Raw genomic sequence first — 25,202 nt, 5'->3', positions numbered from 1 at the left:
CCAAATTTGCATAAATCTACGATCGATATTTACATCACGTCCCATCGACCCTATTGACGGAAACGCAGCATCCCAGGGCTTGGTATATTTCTCCATTCGTCTTTGGGGAGGGTGCTTTAGCCTATATCTGGCCGCCTTTACTTCGGACCATATCAAAGCAGTAAATGTAAATTTAATCAACTACCGTCGCACACTTTCTGCATATAAGTACGTAATATAAAAAGATTTACATAATTGAAGCTAGAATTAATCGCTGTTAACCAAATGTTTGGGAATGATCTTATTTGAATTAGAGAAGTAGTGAAATCATTTATTTATGTAGAAACAAAATCATAAAAAATCGACACATAATTCAACTCTCGATATTAATTGAACTCCACGTATTTCTCATCGTAAAGTCAATAGCAATAGCTGTACTAAAATTGTTTCAGGTAAGAACAACAAATTGCTCTTTGTCCCCAGTATCTTCCAGCTGCAGTAAAGTATAACGCATTCTGTTTACCGATAAACAACGCGAACAAATAGTACGACTATATTTAATGTTTTATACCTAACGAAAGACATCGCTACCAAATTGAATCAACAGCTCAACTCTACACCGCTTCTACCTTTTTTTTCTTCATAAACTGTTTGTGGCCGTTAAACATTGGCGAGGAATAATACGTCCCGTTCAAAGTAAACCTCGCCGGGTACATACATCACTTCACTTTCTTTATCCGCAGTGGATGTCTGGTTGGATGAGTAGACCAGAGCCAGCAGTGGTGCGGCCTTCAAAGGAGGTTGATCACTCACTGTGCAAAATGGTTCGCGTTTCTTTGATCCCCGCCTTAGCCATTATAGCCGGTCTGTTCATATTCTTTTTAACACTTACGAGATTGCGATATGCAAGCGTACAGGTTTTTTGTTGTTATCATATGCGCTACTACAAAGACATTGGAGACGGGCATAGCGTAGTTGGTAAATCGATTGTCTTGTACATAGCTCACCTGGGTTCGATACTCAACCCCGCACATAGGGTTAGATATTTTTCCAAAAGAGATTTCTCTAATCTGAAAAGTGGCGAATGACTTTAAGGTTAAAATATCTATAATCAAAATAAAAAAACGAAGATAGATTTCATCAATTTTTAGACGATGATTCCGCCACCTTGTGTTTAATCATTAAATGTTTCTCTCAGTTCGCTACAAGTTTACTGTTCCATTCCAATTTTGAAGATGATCTGAAGTGTTTCTGTGCAACTATAGCTAAAATTTTGAAAACCATAATACTTATCATTAAAATTATGAAACCAAATTATTGTCATTAATTTCACTATGATGTCGAAGTGTTTACCTCGAGGCTAACATATTTTTCGCCCGTAAGCCGGAGGCTGAAAAATCGACGGATAGAGTGACCCGTTGTTTCAGGCAGAATCCGAACCTCTACGTCCAAGATGACGCAAGCAAACTGGGAGTGTGTTCAATAGGGTGGGACAAAAAATATATTCCAGCTCCGAGCAACTTTTTGGAGACCATTTGGGTCCTAGAATATCTGTGCAAATTATTAGCTTGATCCCTGAAACTATATTTTTGCGCCCACTCTTTAAAATTTACATGGGATTTTATATGGGAAAATTATTTTTCACAAAATAATTCTTCCAGGAGTCCCCATTGCATCCTAAAAATAAACTGTTCTGTGACTGTAGGAAATTTAACAAAGAAACAAAGTCTCGAATCTACGAAACGATTTTTAGGAGGTAACGGGCGACTCTTTTAGGAATTAATTTACAAAAGACGTTTTTCCCATACGAAATCCCATGTACACTTTAAACCGTGGACGCAAAAATATAGTTTCACTGATGGAACTAAAAATTTGCAGAGTTGTTCTGGGAGCTAAATAGGACCCAAAAAGTTACACGGAGCGAAATTTATTTTTTTTTTTCATATAACCATGTCCCACTCTAGTGTTCAACAACCGTCCATCGATCTAATAAACGAGTCGGATTGACAACCTACGAAAAGGTGGTGATTCCAAATTGTGATGATAATCAGAAAAAGTCGGCCAGGAAACGATCACGGAAGCTGTACATGAAAATACTTCCTGGACAGGAATATTATACAACGTCTGGAAGAAGAAAGGTGGCAGAGATTTTCAAACACATTGAGCTGTCGAAGTTCGAAAAGAAAGATCTTGTGTAGCTGACCATCTGTTCCAGTGCACAGTGGTTTTTTTTCGCCAAAAACGTGCGAAAAATTATTCACGCAAAACGGTAAGATGTCTTCTGGGATGTTTTAAGATGATCCAAGAACTTTATTTTGACGATATAGTCATAATGATTAATCCCCCTTGAAATGAGAGTTTTGCCACAATTTATTTCAAAGTATGATAAACAAAATGAAGTATTTAGAAGTTTCAAAGAACTTCTTTTTTGCGAACATTTTTACTGAAGATCTAAAATCTCTATTTATAGTACACCCGAAGTTATTGACCTTTTTTAACAACCTCTTAAAAGCTTTTATTCAACATAACTTTTTAAATATCGAAGATAGAGCTTCAGAATGTTTTAGAAAGTTGTTCGTCTTATCAAGATACATATCAGAGATCATCAGACAATCTCTTGCGAATTAAAATTATTTGGTAATTTTTGGTAAAATTAGCATAAGTTTTAAAAGCAATAACTTTTGAACGGGTTTTTGCCAGTCAGCTCTAATTGCAATTTGAAATGCTACATCAACACTAAATGAAATGCAATAGAGTTCACTTGTCTTTCGTTGTCTCCAGTAAAGTTATAGATGAGTTGAAAAAATTATTGTCTTTCAAAAAATGTCAAATATCTTCGAAAATACTCGAGATAAGAAAAAAATATACGTTAATAAAAATTGTGTATTTTGACGATTGAAATAACTTCGTAGACTTTACGAAACCCGTAGGAATTATAATTGAAAAGACTTTTAAAAAATATTTCTGGGGGTTATCCAAATATAAAGAGCTATAACTTCATAAGCATTTAAAGAAGAAGCTTTTGGTATTCAGTAGATATTCGTAAAAGCAATCTACGCATCTTTTCCTAAGACGTTAGATCATTTCTTCTACTAAAAAAAAATAGTTGAAAATCTTACTTATAGGAGGAATAATCACAAAAATCATAACAGCAAATGATAAATCTTGAGATTTTTAATGAGTTGTCCGAATACACTATTGACGTAAACTCAGCCATTTTCCCGTTAAAAACAAATCACCATTTGAAACACTTTATTTTTCAAACAATGTCAAATTACTTTGAAAATACACGAGATAAGCTATTGTTGTAACATAGAAAGTTTTTAATTTTGATAATTTAAACCTGAACTGAACATCTCGAGTTTGTCAGAATGATATTTCAAAAGTTAAATTATTTAATTGGTTTTAAAGGGATCGTCCACAAACAATCAGCCATAATGTCTAAGATATTAAAGATAAACACTTAGTGTCTTCGGTAAAGTTATTGGCAAAGGCTTGCTCTATAACTTTGCCGCAGACATAATTTGGATATATGTGCTTTCAAGAAAGTTGGTAAATAAATCTCATTCTAGGGAGATTAATCATTGAAATAACAACACCATATGAAAGGGTTTATAGCGTCAACAAAACCCTCCGAAGACGTAATTGATCTATCGTTAACCCTAGAACGTTGCACTGGGGTACAAATGTACCCCACGCCTTCTTTGGAGCCGTGTGAATACGATAATTCGGCATTTATCGACCTAAGACCCTAACCATAATTCAATTTAGAGTTCATAGTAAGAGTAGGAAAAGGTGGTATAGCCAGTTTGCTTATAGCCTTCGTGGAAACAGGTGTCAAAGTTGGCGTGGGGTATACTTGTACCCCAGTGTACGGTTGCCGTTAGCGTTTCGTCAGGTTTTGTGCTGTCAGTGAAAATGTGACTCGCGACAATACCAGTTTAAATACTGGTTGTTTTACTACGTTAGTAACAATTAGTATTATTAAATCGTTTTTAATCATTTATTCAATTACTTTAATTTAATTTTGAAAAAAATCGTTCTGATTTTTGCTGATTTTTATTGTTGCATTTTATATTTTTAATAGTTTTTCAAAACAATGGCTCGCAAGTATAATTTGCGCACAGTAGCTTCTGTAACAGTAACGTTATGTGTTACCAATGTATTACTGGTCAGAAATATTTGTTTCATTTCAATATCCACCCCATTTTGTGGTATTTTCTAATCCCGATTTTAAAACTTTCACTCTTCCAAATAATTGCACTTTTTCAAAAATATCGAAATTCCATTTTATACCGTTCTTTCAACTTATAGAAACATTTGATTTTTTTTTCAAATCAGTTGAAAATTCGCTAAGTTATAGTAATTTTTGTGAAAAAAGTCAAAACCACGATTTTTCCACTTCTTTTTTTGTTCAAACCTATTTATGTATCATTGATTCACAGCTGTTTTTGCACTTAAAAAACGAAGAAAATGACGTACTACACATTTTTTTGTTTGCATTTTTACCTGCAAAAATTTCGATCATAGCGTGGGGTACATTTATACCCCAGTGCAACGTTCTAGGGTGGAAAACGCAAGTGCAACATTCTAGGGTTAACGATTTAGGCGAAATTAATAGATCGCACGATTTTGGTGAAAAAAAAATACTGTGCAGTGGCTTGAAGAGCGACATTTACTTCGCAAACGGTACCATCAACTAGGGAATTTAAGTGCAGGAGTCCCTGTTACGTTCTCGTTCCCTCACGCAAACCGTTCGGTGTTGACCGGGTTTAGTATCATGCCATTACAGAGAAAAGATCATGAAATGGTATGCCTCGATCAACTTCCTGATAGTGCCCAATGATATGAACCCTCTCAACATGCCAGAGCTCCGCCCAATAGAATAATATTAGGTAGATCATGGCAAACTGGCGGTCTGTGGCAAGGAAAGTGACCAAAGAGACTGTGCAAAACTTAATGGAAGCAGTCAAACGAAAGGCGCGGTAATTCGCATTCACTTAAAAAGAACTTTTTGTGAATATGGTCCCTTAATTCTGTGCGAATTAACCTCGCAAAGAAAACATGATTTGTTTTTTTAATCAAAAATTTATCCAATTTACATACATTCTTGTTTTACCAATTTTTGACCGAAACACCCTTTAACTTGAAGTACTACATTTAGCACACAACTGGTAAACACAATCTTCTTCGGACCAAAGAAAAAAAGTGTTTGAATCTGTTGCAGATTTCTCGAGTTCTGACGGATCGGCCGTGACAGAAATATCGAAAATTCGCCCTGATAAACTTCGGGTGGTGGTTAACAGTTCAACTCAGGCAAACGATATTGCTGGCTACGAGCCCTTTACGAAGGAGTACAGGGTGTATATTCCAGCTAGCAGGGTTGAAATCAGTGGGGTCGTTTCCGATTCGAGTCTGAATTGCGAGGACCTGCTAAAATATGGGACTGGCTGTTTCAAAGACCCCATGCTTAAGCCAGTGAAGATACTGGAATGCAAACGTTTGCATTCAGCATCAGTCGCAGCTGACGGCAAGAAAATATACGTCAACTCAGACTCTTATCGGGTGACCTTCGCCGGCTCTGCCCTGCCCAATTACCTCCTCTTTAACAAGGTTCGTCTACCTGTTCGCCTCTTTGTACCGCGGGTCATGAACTGTACTAATTGCAAACAATTGGGACACACAGCCTCCCATTGTAGCAATAATGCTTGCTGTGGGAAATGCGGTGGGAATCATACGGATGATTCCTGTGGTAGAGATATCGAAAAGTGTCTCTACTGTGGGGGAAACCCACATGATCTCCCTTCATGTCCCGCGTACAAACAGCGCGAGGAAAATCTTAAGCGTTCCCTTCAGGGACGCTCTAAGCGATCTTTTGCAGAAATGCTTAAGATAGCTACGCCACCTGTCTCTACAAACATCTTTACCAACTTGTCTACTGACGAAGGCGACTGTGATGAACCCCAGGAGGGAACATCTTCTGCTGTGCCTAGAAGTAGTAGAAAAAGGAAGAACATTTCCTCTTCCAATCTTCGTCGTAAAGGCCAGAAGGTGTCTCTTCATGGTCCCCCTAAAATAACTACTCAAGGAAGTACTGGTGCAAAACCGAAGCAAGTCGCTCCCGGTCTCAGTAACCTGAGCTCAGAAAAGGAGTTCCCAGCACTTCCAGGAACATCAAAAACCCCAAGTGTTGCCATATCTCAGCCAGAGAAAGAACACAGTGCTGGCTTAATAAATTTCTCTGACATTGTGGACCGTATTCTTACAGCGTTAAACATTTCTGACCCCCTTAAAAGTATCTTGATAAACTTTCTCCCCGCAGTAAAAACATTTTTGATGCAGTTCACTGCGAAATGGCCCCTTCTTTCAGCGATTGTATCCTTCGATGGCTAATTCATCGAACGAGGTCAAGGATTTAATCACTGTTCTACAGTGGAATTGCAGAAGCATTATCCCGAAAATCGATTCGTTTAAAATCTTACTAAATAATTTGAAATGCGATGCATTTGCCCTATGCGAGACATGGCTCACTTCAGAAATAACCCTACACTTCCACGATTTTAATATTATTCGCTTGGATCGAGAAGACTCTTACGGAGGAGTACTTTTGGGGATCAAAAAGTGCTATTCTTTCAATCGGATCGACCTCCCCTCGACACCAGGCATTGAAGTTGTCGCTTGCCAAACCAGAATTGAAGGCAAAGAACTTTGCATTGCTTCCACCTACATCCCCCCAAGAGCTTCAGTTAGCCACCGACGGCTTTGCGATATTGCGGAACTCCTCCCCGCACCGAGGCTAGTTTTAGGTGACTTTAACTCCCACGGCACGGCATGTGGTTGCCTTCATGACGATAATCGATCTACCATACTCCATGAGCTTTGCGACAACTTCAATATGACTATTTTGAATACGGGTGAAATGACCTGCCCCTCCAGCGCGAGCGCCTTAGATCTGTCCCTCTGCTCGACATCGCTGCGGTTAGATTGCATGTGGAAGGTAGTCTCTGATCCCCACGGCAGCGACCATCTGCCAATCGTAATTAATATTGCTAACGGTTCAGGGCCACCGAATACAATCAATGTTTCGTATGACCTCACACGAAATATTGATTGGAAGAGCTACGCGTCCGCGATATCCGACAAAATCGAGTGCGCTCAAGAGCTTCCTCCGGAGGAAGAGTACGGGTTCCTGGCTGGCTTGATTCTCGATACCGCGATTCAAGCTCAGACTAAACGCGTACCAGACGCGAACTCACGCGGGCGTCCTCCCAATCCATGGTGGGACAAAGAGTGCTCAGACGTGTACGCGGAGAAGGCCGCTGCGTATAAGACCTTCCGGGACGACGGGCTGCCAGCTAGTTACCGACAGTACGCGATGGCGGAAACGCGCATGAAGAGTTTGATAAAAGCCAAAAAACGTAGCTACTGGCGCCGGTTCGTCGACGGACTAACGAGAGAAACATCGATGAGCACTCTTTGGAGTACGGCTCGGCGCTTACGAAACCGAAACAGTACTAATGAGAGCGTGGAATATTCAAACCGTTGGATATTCGATTTTGCCAAGAAGGTTTGTCCGGATTCCGCCCCGGCACAGAAGATCTACCGCGCCGCGTCCCCTCACAATAACGCGAACGAAACACCGTTTTCGATGGTGGAGTTCTCACTTGCTCTCTTGTCATGTAACAATAAAACCCCAGGGCCAGACAGAATCAAATTTAACTTGTTAAAGAATCTGCCAGACTCTGCCTAGAGACGCTTGTTGAATTTATTTAATAAGTTTCTTGAGGGTAATATTGTCCCTCTTGACTGGAGGCAAGTGAAGGTCATCGCCATTCAAAAACCAGCCTCCGACCACAACTCGTATCGACCGATTGCGATGCTGTCCTGTATCCGAAAGTCGATAATTGGGTTGAAGCAAATGGCTTACTGTCAGATACACAATTTGGTTTCCGCAAAGGCAAAGGGACGAACGATTGTCTTGTGTTGCTCTCAACGGAAATTCAAATGGCTTATGCTAGCAAAGAGCAGATGGCATCAGTTTTCCTAGATATAAAGGGGGCTTTTGATTCAGTTTCTATCAAAATTCTTTCAGAGAAGCTGCACCAGCATGGTCTTTTACCGACTCTAAACAACTTTTTGCTAAACTTGCTGTCTGAAAAACATATGCATTTTTCGCATGGTGATTTATCGACATCACGAATTAGCTACATGGGCCTTCCCCAGGGCTTATGTCTAAGCCCCCTTCTCTATAACTTTTACGTGAATGACATTGACGAATGTCTTGTCAATTCCTGCGCGCTAAGGCAGCTTGCAGATGACGGTGTGGTCTCTATTACAGGTCCCAAAGCCGTCGATCTGCAAGGACCATTGCAAGATACCTTGGACAATTTGTCTACTTGGGCCCTCCAGCTAGGTATCGAGTTATCCACGGATAAAACTGAGCTAGTCGTATTTTCAAGGAAGCGTGAACCAGCGCAACTACTACAGCTTCAATTAATGGGTCAAACTATTGCTCAAGTTTCAACTTTCAAATATCTCTGGGTCTGGTTCGACTCTAAAGGAACCTGGGGATGTCACATTAGGTATCTGAAACAGAAGTGCCAGCAAAGGATCAACTTTCTCCGTACAATAACCGGAACATGGTGGGGTGCCCACCCAGGAGACCTGATCAAGCTTTACCAAACAACAATATTGTCTGTGATGGAGTACGGGAGTTTCTGTTTCCGCTCCGCTGCGAACATACATTTCATCAAACTAGAGCGAATCCAATATTGTTGTTTGCGTATTGCTTTGGGTTGCATGCACTCGACACATACGATGAGTTTAGAAGTGCTGGCGGGCGTCCTTCCGCTGAAAAATCGATTTTGGGACCTCTCATATCGATTGCTCATCCGATGCGATATCTTGAATCCGTTAGTAATTGCAAATTTCGAAAGGCTTGTCGAGCTCAATTCTCAAACCCGATTTATGTCCTTGTACTTCGATTACATGGCACAAAATATCAATCCTTCTTCATACTATCCCAACCGTGTCAATCTCTTTCATGCTTCTGATTCAACTGTATTCTTCGACACATCCATAAAAGACGAGATTCGTGGAATCCCGGATCACATACGTCCGCAAGTGATCCCAAGCATCTTTCATAGTAAATTTCGAGAAGTCGACTGCAACAAAATGTTTTACACCGACGGTTCAAGCCTCGACGGCTCCACTGGCTTCGGTATATTCAATCAAAACCTCACCGCCTCATTCAAACTCAATGATCCTGCTTCAGTTTACGTCGCAGAACTTGCTGCTATTCAGTATACCCTTGGGATCACTGATACTTTGCCCACCGATCATTACTTTATTGTCTCGGATAGCCTCAGCTCAATCGAGGCTCTCCGTTCAATGAAACCTAGAAAGCACATTCCATATTTTCTGGGAAAAATCTGGGAGCGCCTGCGTGCTTTGTCTGTAAGATCGTACAAGATTACCTTAGTTTGGGTTCCCTCGCATTGCTCCATTCCAGGTAATGAAGAAGCGGACTCTTTAGCTAAGGCGGGCGCTTTACAAGGTGACATATATGAAAGACCAATTAGCTTCAGCGAATTTTTCAGTATTACTCATCAGAGAACCTTCGAAAGTTGGCAAACTTCATGGAGCAATGGTGAACTGGGAAGGTGCTACATTCGATAATCCCTAAGGTATCGACGAAACCTTGGTTCAGGGGGATGGATGTGGGTCGGGATTTCATTCGCGTGATGTCTCGGCTCATGTCCAATCACTACACGCTGGACGCACATCTCCGGCGTATTGGGCTCGTGGATAGCGGTATCTGCGCTTGTGGTAACGGTTATCACGAAATCGAACATGTTGTCTGGGCATGCGCCGAGTACTGTTCTGCCAGATCTCAACTATTCGATTCCCTTCGGGCCCGAGGAAGATCACCCAATGTCCCGGTTCGAGATGTACTAGCAAGCCGCGATATTCTCTACATGTCCCTTATATACACGTTCCTCAAAACCATCAATATCCAAATTTAAATGCCCCTATCTTTTCTCTTATCATTCCCAGAAGTGCTCTCTTCCGCCTACCATACCCCAACGATGGTTTGATACGACTCCAAGACGAGACAAAACATCTGTCGAATGAACCAACAACACGAGATCTACAGTACAATATCACACGCGCAGCGCGGTGTGTTTCCGATCCGTATCTGAGCCGTACTACGAAATTGTCTGGAGGAACCCCTGCCGGCTCGAGGAAAACCACCCCACGTCCCAATACTTGATACATCCGTTCGAATCTGTAATCCTGGACGTTGATTCCTGATGACGGAAACTGAAAGTTTATATCCCCCCCGTTCAGCCTTGTCCACCCTCTCTCCCATGTCTCTGATACACAGATGTATGACTTCACCCCTTCTCCCCTTGAATATCTTCCCAAAACTTATGTGCCCCCCTATCTTCTAGTTTTAGTTGATCAATATTTAATCTCATTAAGAAATGCACAACAGTACCACTGCTATAAAATAGCCCTAATTAATTCTCCCTAATCTTGAACCACTCTCTCTAGTTATTTCTAGTTAATAAGCTTGTAAAATGTTCCGCTTAGTTAATAATTAATTTCTCCTACAATCTCCCTCCTAAAAATCATAAAGTGAATTACTATAAAAAGAACACACAAAATGACCCGTCCCCAAATCTTACGAATATTATATTATACCCTCTTTTATATGTATAAGTTAGCTGTAAAGTTTTTTTTTAGTTTCATTATATAAAACAAAATAATATTGAAATGTGTAACCCCCTAGTTTTAAGAAATTCAAAATGTAAAACAATGAAAAAATGGCACCTTTAAGCTAATGCATACGTGCCTTATCAAATAAACAAATTGAAAAAAAACACAATCTTCCAATTTATTTGGACAATAACGCATTCAAGGTAATGCACGTTCGATCGCCGCTTGCTACGAAAAATTACAATGGAGAAATATTGGCTACGGAGCTCATGTGATGTAAGCCATCTTTTATAACCCTTGTTTTTGGTACTCACTATTCAAAAAACCGAGCTGCGTACTTATGAACATCACATTGTCACCAGTTATTCTAAGACAAATGCGTCTATTGCACATAAAATCAACTTTAAAATCTTTAGCAATTACTTATCTTTGACCACCAGTAATGTCGGCTCAATGTTCATCAAACACCGGCTGTAAGCAGCACACGTAACTTCCAACTAAGAAATAAACATCTTGCGAAAAAGAACTAAACTGACGTTATTCACGGTAAATAAAAATGTTACACAAATTATCTGTGGTTACAAAACAACCTTTACACTATTTCTTACAACTTTATTAGGAGAAATTATTAAACTTTTAACGAAGTGTCGAATGGGGCCTAACAACACATGGTGATGAATTAATAGTCAATTCTCATTAAGATTTTGTGAAAAAAATATTTGGTTTAGCTAAATAGTATGCTTGGAAGTACTAATACATGCATAGCCCCGGGTTCCCCTAAGTATTGCGAGAAAATCGCCTTTGTTTTAAACTGCCAATATAGCATATTTGGTAACACTTTATCCAAAAATAACAATTTTTCTAAATTCCTTGAAAATTTCCTTCTCACCAATGGTTTCTAGACCAAATTCAGCCGAAGATATGTATAAAAGTTAACAATAATTGATGCAGTATTTGCATGCAAAATTTTTTGTGCACGATTATAACACGCCATACAAATTTTATCAACAATACACACTTATGACACGTGTGAGTGCGGCTTTAGTTTCCATTTTAAGCAATGACTCTCAATTTAGTCAAACAGTCTTCACAATACTTGGGAGATTAATACAGAATAGGTGGAAGCCAAAGATGATGTTTTAAATATAAAGACACGCGGAGAGAAAAACCATAAATTTGGCTACACAGTTTACCAAGTAATTTTGTCTGCTAGTTTTGGCAACCAGGATTTTTGTGTAAGCAGCGAGTGATTTGTAGTTTAAATGAATGGCTTGAAGAATTCTTTTTATGAAACATTTCGCAAAATGCTCAATCATGCAATTTTGAAACACATTGATTTACGTAACTGAGCCTGTCTGTAGAGGCAGATCACTCTAGGAATGAATAACAAATTTGCATCAAATTAGAAAAAATGCATTTAATTTCCATTTTTGCATCAACTTTGCACTCCCTCGCAGAAAAGATTGTTTAACAATCGTCCACTTTGTTTGATGTTTTGTTGAATGTAGGGCTGGTTTTTGTATGGTTTTGACGTCTTATACGCAGCGCAAAATTCATTATGAATTTCTATTTTGATGGAAAGAAATACAGTTAATTTTGCTGATTCTTAAAAATGCATCACAACTGATCTGCCACTAGGCCTACATGTTTTTCGTTGCACTAGAGAGGATACATCGAGAACGCGGTTGACGAGTAATAGCGATATAGCCGCACAGTTGGCTGCTTTGCTGATGACGTTCGAAATTAATATTTATGACGAATGTCACGATCTTAGGAAAAATCTGCTTTAATCTACCTATCTACCTACCAGGAGGAAGATTCGGGGGGTCCAGGCCCCGCCAAAAATTTTCAACTTGTTAAGAAATTTTAAATTAGTTTCAATTTTGAAGTAGTTTCAAACTCAAAATCATTTCGAACCAATTTTTATTGGTTTTTCAGATCCACTAGGAAAGTTTATTCTGGAGGAACTAGGAAATTTAATTGGGGGAGGGGGGGGGGGGGGGGGGGGTTTCGATTGCATAAACTTTCTATATGAGAAAGGTAAAAATGTGAATTTTCTGTGTGGTCGCACTCTTCAACCCGTAACTCCGCATTCGGAAGTCGGAATTGAATGAAATTCAAAATCAGCCTATGGTAATGTTGTGCATTTGTTGGTCGCATACATACATACATACGCACACACACAGACATTTTCCGAATTCGACGAACTTGGTTTGGAAGATATGGTGCACACCATAAATATCATAAAGAAATGTTTCTTCCAATGACTGTTGGTTCGTCATTATTCACTATTTTATACACTTGAAAGTATATGTTATTGCTTCTTATTATTAAACCGTTAAATGCGCAATGTTGTTTCAATGCAATATTGCGAAAACCATATCAAAATTATCATAGTAACGTATTAAAACTGTGAAATAGTTTTAAGTGAATTTGGAAAAAAAGGTTTGCGCCCTTAAGGGTTAAAAAATACAAGAAACATTGCATTTTGATGACATGCAACCATTTAAAGAAAGCATAAGATGTAAACCTGTAGTGATAGAAATGTTGTTTCTACAGTAAAGCCAACTTACGAACTACCATCGCACAGAGGCGTAACAAACTTCAAATCCTGACCAAAATAGAAAAAATATTGTTTTTGTTTATTAGCTTAAATTGTTCTTCGAAACATACTTTAACGTTTTGCTCAAAAAGAAAAGCGTTTTCGTTTGATAATTTTTGTATGCAATTATTTGAAATCAGTAATTTTTTTACACATTCTAATAGCTTGAAAGCCATTGTTCCTAAATGTTTTAGATTGCTCAAAAACTAATTACCCGAAGTCAATATATAAATCAAAATCGTGCTTTTCATAGCAAACTCCAGCAACTACAATCAATTGGGGTCAATTTTAGCTTTTCTTTGTCATTTTTGTGTAGGTTTTATAAAAGTGCTCACTTTTTTCAATTTTCCACATATTCGTTAGTAAAAAAAAGTACCTTGTCGGGTAAATCAGTTAAAAGGAGAAAATTATTTGGAGTGTCCCCTCAACATTCCCAATTAATCCCATTCGATTTTTACAGCTGTTTGAAAATGTCGTGTTTTTTGTTCAAATTTAAGAGAATAGGGGAACATGGGGAGACTTGACCAAGCGCAAAATTCTATTTTCGGCTATGGTGTCTTCTATTCGATTCTTAATTTTTTTTTCAAAAATATTTTTATACTTGTTTCGATCCCTTAAGGTAATTTTGAAAGTTTGGAGTAAAAAATCCTTTCCTTGCAGAAAATATTACGTGATTAATAAATTTGCATTAAATGATGTACTTTTTTATCAAACTTTGTATGGACATATCTACTCGACTACTAGTTACTATTAAAGGACTAATATACCATCTTAATCCTTGTGAAGCAGTGAAATGATTTTACAGAAACTGGAACATTGGAATAGTTATTACTAGAATTCGCATGAAATTGAACGAAATAACTAATGTTGGGGAGACTTGACCAAGATTTTATGGGGAGACTTGACCAAGTGGCGATCAGCTGAAGAAAGATACAAAATTCCTAATATTTATTATTTACTGTTCATGTTAATCCCGCCATAAAAATATCCCACCCCAAACATAAGTCGTTATATTTTAAAATTTGTAAGCAAAGTTAGCAATAGTAGGACTGATTTCGTGACGTGTGAACATGCAATGCAAGCAGTACAGTTAATCCTTAAAAAGAAATGCATTTAAAAAAATCAAAATTTATCAAATGCAACTCTTTTATATTTTTTACTGCTACCAAAGGATCTCGACAATAGGGGAAAAAATAATTACAGTATTTTTTATGTCATTATTTTTTGTTATGATTTTTCAAAATTCTCTTGGTCAAGTCTCCCCACGCCTTGGTCAAGTCTCCCCGCAATGGGGAGACTTGACCAGAAAAAACGATCACACTATCGTTCTCCCGTGATACTTGTGGAGTGCGCAGTAGTGCGGCCTCTAGCAAAAGCAACCATCGGACTAACCATTCCTTCACTTTCCTCCCGCGATTTACGTAACAATTTAGGATTACCAGGAGTTGCACATTGAATGATGTTTCGCTACTCCCAAATATAATTATCTACTTATTCCCTGTGCAACTTCAACTAGTCCAGATTGATAACGGAGTGGCGGCCAGGGGTGGTCGCACAAGCTCAAGCTAAAGCTTATATGACAAGAATGATTTGAGTCCCCCATATTATTTTTGTTAGATTGCGTCTATTAACCAAATTGAGCTATTAGGACCACTATAGTCATATAAAAGAGTGTGAAATATAACTTCCACTAACCTTTCTATATGAAACGTAACGTACACAAATTGCCTTGAAAACGTAAGCGAAGCATCAAACAAATTATGCAATCTTCTCAATCCAGTTACTTGTCTCCGGATTGCAAGTGTTGATTGAATACGATAATCACTTGGATAGATTTCTATTACCGAATTTACAAAAACATGAATATTTTTTCTAATATAAGGAAACCAGAAAAGCAAAAAAAAAAAACATATGAACTTGACACAAAATGTTTTAATTTATGAAAACAGTTAAAATAAACTAAATGTCAATGCGAAGTTTCCTCAAACTGATAGATTACTCTAAAAACACGTTTACATTGAAAAATAGTAATGCTAGTGGAATTCGTTTATTTTCGGCTTTGCATCACTCTGCAAGTAGGTTTAATATTTTCATATTTTGGTCATAAATTGTCTAAAAACATGAAAAGCCATTTTGCATCACTTGTTATCGCATAAAAAAGCTTAAAATCCACGGATTTGATATAGTTACGCCACTGTGCATCGTTTCTAGAATATCGGTTAAAAATTTGAACAAAATAATAAATGATTTTTTTTGCCTTTCTCATATAAAGAAAGGCTATGCAATCACTGTAAAAATCGACTTTTTAACCGAGGCCCAGAGGGCCGAGTGTCATACACCATTCGATTCAGTTCGTCGAGATCGGCAAATGTCGGTGTGTATGTATGTGTGTGTGTATGTATGTGTGTGTATGTGTGTGTGTCATTTAAACTCACACAATTTTCTCGGAGATGGCTGAACCGATTTTCGCAAACTTAGTTTCATCTGAAAGGTGTAACGCTCCCATAAGCTGCTATTGAATTTTTAGCTGATCCGACTTCCGGTTCCGGAGTTACGGGTTGAAGAGTGCGGTCACACAGCAAATTCCCATATAAACTGGTACCACCATGATGTTAAAATGATATAAAACATTAAAATTGATGTAACATTACTCTAGTTTGCGGGTCTGGATCACTAATGATCAATTAAAGTAGCTGTGACCACATTGGCCACCTATGACGGTTCATGACGCCCCCGGGGAACCCGCCAAGTTCCTAAGCTAATATCACACCCATCCCCCAACGAATTCTCTACCGATTTTTACAAACTTGATTTCAAATTAGAGTGACAGTAATACCATTGACTGCTGCTGAATTTCATTCGGTTCTGACTCTTGCTTCCGGAGTTACAGGGGTGTTAGTAAAGATACACTGGAATTTCCCATATAAATCGGTACAATCCTATTACCTCAGAGGCTAAAAACTATTGAAATTGTCACCAAATTACTTCTAATCGCAGATCTAGATCACTGATTGCCAATCAAACATTCTTTGAATATATTGTCCACTATCGACGATTCCGGAAGTCCGGAATTCCGGGCATATTCCACAATTAAAGTCACATCGGTTCTTCGGTGATGACTGAACCGATTTTCTCAAACCATGTCTCAAATGGAAGGCAAAATATGCAGTTGAGTACCCTCACGCCCGCATTTCCTTCATCCACCCCGTATACCGAAATAAGATGAAGGATTTCTGACGCATCCTCCACTCCCACTCTACTAACCCCCCATTCCCTCCGCTTTCAAACCCATTTCACCAACATTTAAAAATATAATCACATGAAGATAACATTGAACTCATGCTGATTAAGCTAATTAAATATTATTCTTTTGCCTTTCTCATATAGAAAGGTTATGCAATTGCTCCAAAAACCGACTTTCTAACCGAGGCCCGGAGGGCCGAGACTCATATACCATTCGACTCAGTTCGCCGAGATCGCAAAATATCTGTGTGTATGTATGTGTGTATGTATGTATGCATGTATATATGTATGTGTGTATGTGCGGATTTGTTAACAAAATGTCCACATCGGTTTCTCGGAGATGGCTGAACCGATTTTTACGAACTAAGATTCAAATGAAAGGTATAATATTACCATAGGTTGTTATTGAATTTCATTTTCAACCGACATCTTGTTCCGGATAACGAGTTGAAGAGTATGGTTTCAAAACAAAATTTGTTGATTTGTCCACATCGGTTTCTCGGAATTTTCTATACCGATTTTGACACACTTGATTTTAAATGATAGGTCCATCATCTGTTGAATTTTGTGTGGATCCGAGTTCTGGTTCCTGAATTACAGGGTCATACATACGATCACGCAGCAAATCCCGATTCTAACGAATTCTGCGATGAATGTAAAAAGGTGAATTTTTTTTTCCAAAATGTCACAACTGTTGAATTTGTAGATCTAGGTCACCAATAGTCATTCAAAATCTCTTTGGCCACACTGGCCACCATCGATGGATCCGGAAGTATCCAAATTCAGAATAACGGTTATATTGGTTTCTCGCAAATGGCTAGACCGATTTGATCAACTTAGTCTCAAATGAAAGGTGTTGCGTCCCCGGAAACTGATATTAAATTCCATCTCCATCCGACTTCCGGCTCCGGAATTACGGGTTGTGGAGTGCGATCACATAGAAAACTCCGATTCAAACCGATACCGCGATGAATGCAAAAACGTGCTCTTATATATACTTACCAAGTGTAATGAAAGACATTTCCATAATGTTATATTGTACGAACCAGCTATTAAATCATAGTTTGGAGAAATGAGAAAGGCACAATTGCACCTCTAGGTGGATTAAAACAGGTTTTTTAAATTTACCTTTAAAAGCCAACTGTCGAAATTCTCTTTGAAAGCAAATTCCTGACAAACCGTTACTGGTTAAACACAGTTCATAGCAGTTAATGAAAGAGAAAACTTTTCTCTTTTGTAACGGTTTGTCCGGAATTTCCTTTGAAAGGGAGTTTTGACAGTTGGCTTTTAAGCCGTTATCATATGTTTGCCGAGATTTGTTCCTAACACTTCTCTGTGCATTATTCTCTGGCAAATCAGTTTTCACTCATAAATCGGAGTTTAGAAGATAATAAATTGCCAAGTTTTTACAGCCTAATTAGTGCTGTGGATCGAGATCAGTTTGAGTACCCTAAATATCAACCTAGTAGGCCAATTATTCGATTTCAAACAATGCCCACCTGTTTTGGTATCTTGTAAAACCGTCGAGCCTTCCATGTTACGAAAGGAAAACATTCACTCGCTTCAACCGCAGAACGCAGCACTATTTTCTCACTAATTCAGCACTTCCGAATCCAGATTATCCCATTTGATCTCTGAAAATGCACTATCAAATGGTTTGCAACCGATTCGCTCACGTTCGTTTGATCTAAAACAGATTAATCCGGATGAATTATGTGATGCAATGCAGCACGATGGCTAAACTACTGTCAATCCAGCCTCCGAATCTCAAAAAAAACTTATCCTGCGAAAGATGCACCAAATCAATCCGATTAATTACCACTTGCCGTTGTTCGTCCTAGTCGAAAATTGAAACCGCACAGTTTCAAGTTTTTTTTTTCGCGAACTACACTAAATGAATGCACTTTTTTGCACTCTGCGCTCGTTCATGCAACACACACTTTTAATGGGTGTTATTTCTCTTCGTTCCCACGGAAGACAATTGATCAAAGGATCCAAAGTGATTCGATACCGTGCAGAGCTTCAGAAGCACTCCATTCGCGCCCGTCCCGATCAGATCAGTGACTAAAAATCACTCCGTTAATTCGATAACAACAACCGCTGCTGCTGCCACCGTCGTCATCGCGGAGAGACCGGAACCCTCAAATTCTGCCACTGTTGCTGCTATATCACCATCATCATCTCCCGGAGATCAGAACACGCGCGGAAAATGCATGCAATGGAGACTTTATGATTCGTCCTACTTGATGTCGAAATTCCACATTTTTTACTTTTGCCGTAAGCCACGGCAAACTCCTCCTCCCTGTCGACGAGTGTATGAATCTGTCTCATCTCGTACAGCTTCCGTCTCGTTCTGACCGTACGCCAAGAGGGCATAGGAGCACCGAGCTTCCAGGTTCATTCTGGTATATGTTATATACCAAATGGCATAATAATTCCACCATATCGTATTTCTGCCGTTACTACCGACGACGACGACGGCGACGATTCCGTTCACGACGACATACACCACACACAGCACCGATGGCAAAGTCAGGCCGCAACACACATTTGCTGATCTGATTGCGATGGGTGTGATGTCATGGGTGGTACGGGTAGGAAAAGTCAGAAAGGACGTGGAGGAGTAAATGGCATGGCTTTACCCAATCCATGCTTCCTACGGACGGGCATTTCCCATCTGTCGCATGGAAAGCACCATCCAAGGCAGTTTCTCAAACAACTGGAGCTGCGAGAGAACGAAGAGCAGAGAGTGCGAGCTAGTGAGAGCTGTAGACAAGAAGCAGCTCGGCTATTGAATTGTATGTATACTGATACGGAATGAGCTGCACGGTGGGATTCATGTGAGGGACTAATTTTCAACTCGGAAATTTCAGAGAAATATCTTCTTGAATTTTTTATTTGTGATTTTATTTTTAACTTAACTGATACAAAAATGGTGATTTCTTCGATTATAATATAAATTTTTCCACTTATTTGACTTATTTTTATTTCGTTTAATTCTCATTCCCATTGGGTGATTATTTTTTTATAATTGATAACGCAAAAAATTATCAAATGCTTACAAAAACCGATCCTAATGCACTAGAGACAAACGGAATACGTCATTTTTCATCATTGTCCATCTACTTTCCTAAAAACAATATGCAGTCTCAGCACACTAAAGTACAGTCCAAGAAAGGTTTTAGTATAAAGTCATCGGAAGCATTGAAAAATCTGGGAAGAAGATATAGGCTACATGAGACTATTTTCGCCATGTTTCTATGATCACCCAACCCATTTGAAGCAGCTGGTTGGTTAGAGCAGCGCCTGCTATCTTTGAACAGCGCATTGGGTCAAATGCTAGTGTGATAATTGGGGTACTCGATTTGAGTTTTCGTTGTGCTCAAACACGAGCATTTCATCGTTTTCAGGGCATTTGTGTTATTAGGTTGGTTCTTAACAACGTAGCAATTCTGTTGATACCAATTTATACGCAATCCATCGATTGTGGGCCGCGTAAATAATGAATTAGTGAGGTACCCTCCGTAATAGGGTGAAAATAGACACTATACCCTAAGTTCGGCAGGCTTTATGCGGGTGTTAAAAAAGACCCGTCTATTTCTAATGATACATGTGATTTTTATTGTATACATCCTTCAATAGTACTATTTCCATTTGATGCACTCTTTGAACATACAACATTTATTTGGACCAAAAACTCCCATAGCCTACTAACAAATAAGCACCTAAATAGTTATATAATAAAACACGCAGTTATACTTTCAACTTCAATCTTTGAGGAATAGTTGACCAAATTAAACAAAGACCCACTGTTCGTAAAGAAAACAATGTGTGATCTGTATTACGGTTCTTGAGTGCACCCATGTTGTCTATGTATTTTCTCTTTCATTCTACAATATCTCTTGAACAACAACGATATCGCTCCAAGCCAGTCATTTTGGATTCTGCGGCTTCAGTAGTAACTTGCTCTCAGCTGTGAAGGAAGTTTCGCTTTTCATTCGGCACTATCCACTGAACGGTCATCGCTAGAAGACACAATGTTTTAGAGTGCACAGAGCCAAACACGGGCAGTCATGCACAATGTAAAATAGCAGGAAGGAAGGGAGGAACGGCTAAGTATATAAGAGACGAATGGTAGGTAGGAGGAAAGCTAGTGTGGCAATTCGACGGCAATCCCCAACCCGTGATGGGTGGTCGCAGTAGCAAAATGGCAAATAGCAACATAGTAACAGAGCAAATGTGAAGCTATAGATAAATTTTCCCTCTCTCGCCCGTCTGCCACTTCAAGGGGGTGCAGACAAATACATGTGCACTGGTCGTGATGTTATGTTGTGGCCAAACGTGGTTTTTAGACGATAGCGGACAGTGTACTGGAAAATGAGATTGGAAAAGTTTTGCGGATAATTATCTTTAGAGTTTGTTAAATACCACTTTTAATATTATTGGCAATGAAAATTCTGATGTTTTTTTTAGAAAATAGGATAAAATGACCTAAATGAAAAATTAATATACAGTGATGTTTTAATAAGTCCCCGATTTAATCTGTCACCGATTTAGTTAACTTTTTGACCCGATTTTTTCAGCAACATATGATTAATTATCCGTTTGATGGGCTCTAGCAGATAAACCGTTTCAAATTCGACTAAACTATTTCTTGGGAACATTTTCCTTATCTTAGAGATGCAAAATATGCAAAAAATATGGGGAGGGGGTGTGAGACCCTATCAAAATCCCGAAACCTACCACAGTCGAAATTTTTTTTTGGCTGGGATTAGGTTGGCGGTTTTCAAACAAAAATGTCCTAAAATCCAATAAAGTACATTTCCACTAAATTTTTTTCGAGACTACATAAAATCTCGACATTTGGCATCAAAAATATAAATTCGATTTTGAAATTTTTCTTTAATCCCCCTTTGAACATTATTCAGTTCCTGCTTTTATGGACCTAGAATCCGTCGTACGTGGACAGAGCGACTTTGTATTATCATTAGTGCTCTAGACTGACACATCCATGTAATTTTCCACCGATTTTAATAAGTTTTGCATCATTTTGAATCATAGTGGTACCAGTTTATATGGAAAATTGCTGTGTGGCTGCACTCTTCAACCCATAACTCCGGAGCCGGAATTTCGAGCTACATCAATTCAATAGCAGATGATGGGTGAAGCATTCATTTGAGACTAAGTTTGTGCAAATCGGTCCAACCATCTCTGAAAAAATGAGTGACATTTTAGACACACACACCAACATACACATACGGGGCCAACAGGGACAGGAAGGATAGGAATTGTAGGGCTTAACGCCCCCCTGACCTACTGCGAGTTGGGGAGTCTCGCTAGGATATGGTGTGGTTTGGATTGGGTTCTGCTAAACCTCTTAAAAACCATAATTCCGAAAGCAGCTTTGACTAAGCGAGTCTGTGCCGCTTCCGTTAAGATTTCAGTAATCAAAGATCTTAGCAATCAAAGCACTCTAGCCCAACCTGCATATGGTCAAGGCTCCGAAAATGGTAACCACTGGCAACTGGAAAAACTTTTTATCAAATTTTGCGTCAAACTACTTTTTCCATTTGTATATATCCTCTAATATTAAAAAAAAAAAGAATTATTAGCCCAGAAAAATATTCCATGTCTGTAATTTATAAAAGTTTGTTGATACTTCCTGCATGTCCTGAAAATGACTAAAAGACCGTACGGAGATAAAAAGGAAAACAAAATCCATATTGTAAACTTTTTGCCTGTAGCAGCATTTTTCCATTGTAGGCTAATTTAAATTGGATGGCATTGCTTGAAAATTTGAGATGAATATGGAAGACTGCTTATTTTTAATTGTCAAGTAATGAAAAACAAATAACTTGTAACGTGACAGATCAAAAATTCGAAAAAGTTTTGTGGACCACACCAACAGTTTGCATACAATGTCTAACCAACATTTTTTCTTACTACTTTGAGTCTACTTTTTGAAACTGCATTGTGAAATTTTATTTATTTATTCATTTTTGAGAAAACACAGTTGATCTTAGGTAACGTGACAGATTTTTTCTGCTATAAAGCAATTGCATCAAGTTTGATTCAACTACGTCAAAAATGGTGACCATCTTCGACTCTAATGCAACTTTTTAGGTTTCATTTATATAGAAGACTAAGGATTTTGCATTGTTAAACATGCAATTTTTATTCAAAAGTAATATTTGAAAAGGGCATATGAGATCTTGAATACGCTACTTTTAAAATATATTGTTCGAAAATCGCCATTTGTCAAGCAAAACTATATGATAGCGAGTTCAAGGGAATTAATTCTTTTGTGTGAATATTTTTGGTGATTTTTATCAAAAAGAAAAGACAAAAAAGTTGGAAAATATAATTACAAAAACATTGATTTTTTGCTAACGCAAGCCTAAAAAAAGAAGATTGCAATATTAAGAAGTCATTAGCATAAAAGCATTTTCACAACGACTTTTAGTATGCTTCTAAATTGCCTAATAATTTCCAGTCATAAAAAAAATTGTTATGCACTATTAATACTAAATATATTTCATAGCAAAATACTCTTAAGAAAAATTTTCCAAAATATTTTGCTTTTTTTTTAATCTAGTAGTGAAAATATTTAAATAAGTTACTCACAAATACCAAACTCTGAAAATCACAACGCGTTTAAAATATAAATAAAAAAAATATTTAAAATATAATTACATTGTGGTGAAAATAATGACAAATGATTTTATAGCTCATTAAAAGTTGTCCTTCAAAATGCAGATGTTTTTAAGATAGTTTAGATTTTCTCTCGACATAAAATGTTACTTCGTGAAAATACGACCTTTTCATAAGTTATTCACGTTTGTTCATCAAAACCAATATGTTTTTCAAAATAAACATGAAATTTCCCGTTAATACTCAGTTTCCAGACCAAGGATGATTTGTGCACGACTGTCTTGATATGCTTGCTTCAATAAAAATATAGAACTGTAACGTGACAGATCATTGAGAATACTCCATAAAATCTAAAACAAAGTTTTTCTTCAGGAAAACTATATTTCAAACTCTTCCTTGTTTTCCAAACTTCAACTTAAAATTGTGTTCAGGCAAATTTGGGGACCAACGGAACAGACTTTTTCAATTTTGTCGGGCAACATCAAAACTCACTGCGAAAATTGTGTAACGTGACAGACGTATTAAAATGACAATAACATGAAAACCGTTCATGATGGAAAATAACTTTCTGTAGAAAAAATGTGCGGCTTAGTGACCTTAATAATGTGCAATTGTGATAGAATCTGATTTTATCGTTTTTGCAAACTTATCTTATGAAATATGCGTAAATTTGTAACGTGACGATCGTGAGGATCGACGCCAGAAGCATCCTGATTACGGCTTACTGTTCATGGCGAACGTTAACAGACAGGAAACAGATCACCAATTGGACGGCGACTTTGGACTGACAGACGTGTTGTTCTACTAAATAGCACGACTGCCTCCGTCTCATCAAAAACTTGGCAGGTCTCCTGGTACGTTCAAAGGTCGTTCCCATTTAGTTGATGGTACTAGGTTCAGATGGACCATTCCCGATTTTACGCCGAGGCTCAGAACACTACTGCCCATGAAGAATGATGTCAACCCTAGCACGATATCCCTGCTCGCATAGATAACCATGGAATCACAAGAGGCGACTACGTACAACGCGACCCGGAGTTGAGACTCACCAACAGGGAGACTTCTAAAAAAACAAATGTGATTAGAGAGGCAAGTAGAGCAAAGGACGCGATTGGGTTTGCAAGGAGCGGTGAATTGCAGAAATCACCGGTTACGCCATCGCATAGAGGTTTTTTTCGCCAAAACGTGCGAAAAATTAATAACGGAAAACGGTAAAGCGTACAGCAATGGTACCTTCTAGGATGCATTATGAAGATCCATTTTGATGATATAGTTACAGTGAGATATTTGCCACAATTTTTTTTTCAAAGTGTGCAAAATAGGTTGAAATTTTCGGAAATATTAAAGAACTTGTTTTTGCGAAAATCTTTGCTGAAGACCATAAATCTCTATTTATAGTACACTCGAAGTTATTGACCGTTGTTCGTGAATGACCCTTAAAAACATTTTCTCAACATAACTTCTTAAATATCGTAGATAAAGCTTCAGCATGTTCTAGAAAGTTATTTGTCTTGTAAAGATACATATCTTTTCAGAGTAGATCTCAGCCTATCTCTTGCGACTTGGTAGTTATTGGGTAATTTTTGGTAAAATTCGTGAAAGTTTAAAAAATTATAACTTAATCGGGAAAAACGGGCAGCCAACTCTAGTTGCAATTAGAAATGCTGCATAAACACTATAAAACTCAAAAGAGGTTACTTGTCTCTCGTTGTCTCCATTTTGATAATTGAAACCTTTTTACGTAACATACCGAACTAGTCAGAATGATATTTAAAAGTTATAGTAATGAATTGGCTTTAAAGGGGTAATCCACAAACAAACAGCAATAATGTTGAAGATGTTAAAGATGAAGGCTTTGTGTCTTCAGCAAAGTTGTTGGCAAAAACTTACTCTACAACTTTGCTGAAGATAGGTCCGTGTGCAGAAAATTCTCAAGGCAGGGGTTTTGTTTTTGTCATCCTTATATAAGGAAGGTATAGGAACCCTCAAACGTTGAAGATTTTTC

At 38.2% G+C, this 25,202-nt stretch overlaps 1 protein-coding gene across 1 annotated transcript in view; it reads right to left on the bottom strand.

Annotated features, from left to right (window-relative positions):
- LOC131680183 (photoreceptor-specific nuclear receptor-like) overlaps positions 1-18,772 on the bottom strand; it is a 101,926-nt gene extending 83,154 nt beyond the window's left edge. Inside the window, exon 1 of the mRNA XM_058960902.1 lies at positions 18,046-18,772. Coding sequence (XP_058816885.1) covers positions 18,046-18,100 — 55 coding nt within the window. The 5' untranslated portion in view covers positions 18,101-18,772. The remainder of the gene's footprint in view (positions 1-18,045) is intronic.
- Between the last annotated feature and the right edge of the window lie 6,430 nt (positions 18,773-25,202).

This window comes from Topomyia yanbarensis, chromosome 2 (genome assembly GCF_030247195.1).
Source record: "Topomyia yanbarensis strain Yona2022 chromosome 2, ASM3024719v1, whole genome shotgun sequence".
Lineage (NCBI taxonomy): Eukaryota > Metazoa > Arthropoda > Insecta > Diptera > Culicidae > Topomyia > Topomyia yanbarensis.
This window is presented reverse-complemented; position numbering and strand designations above follow the sequence as displayed.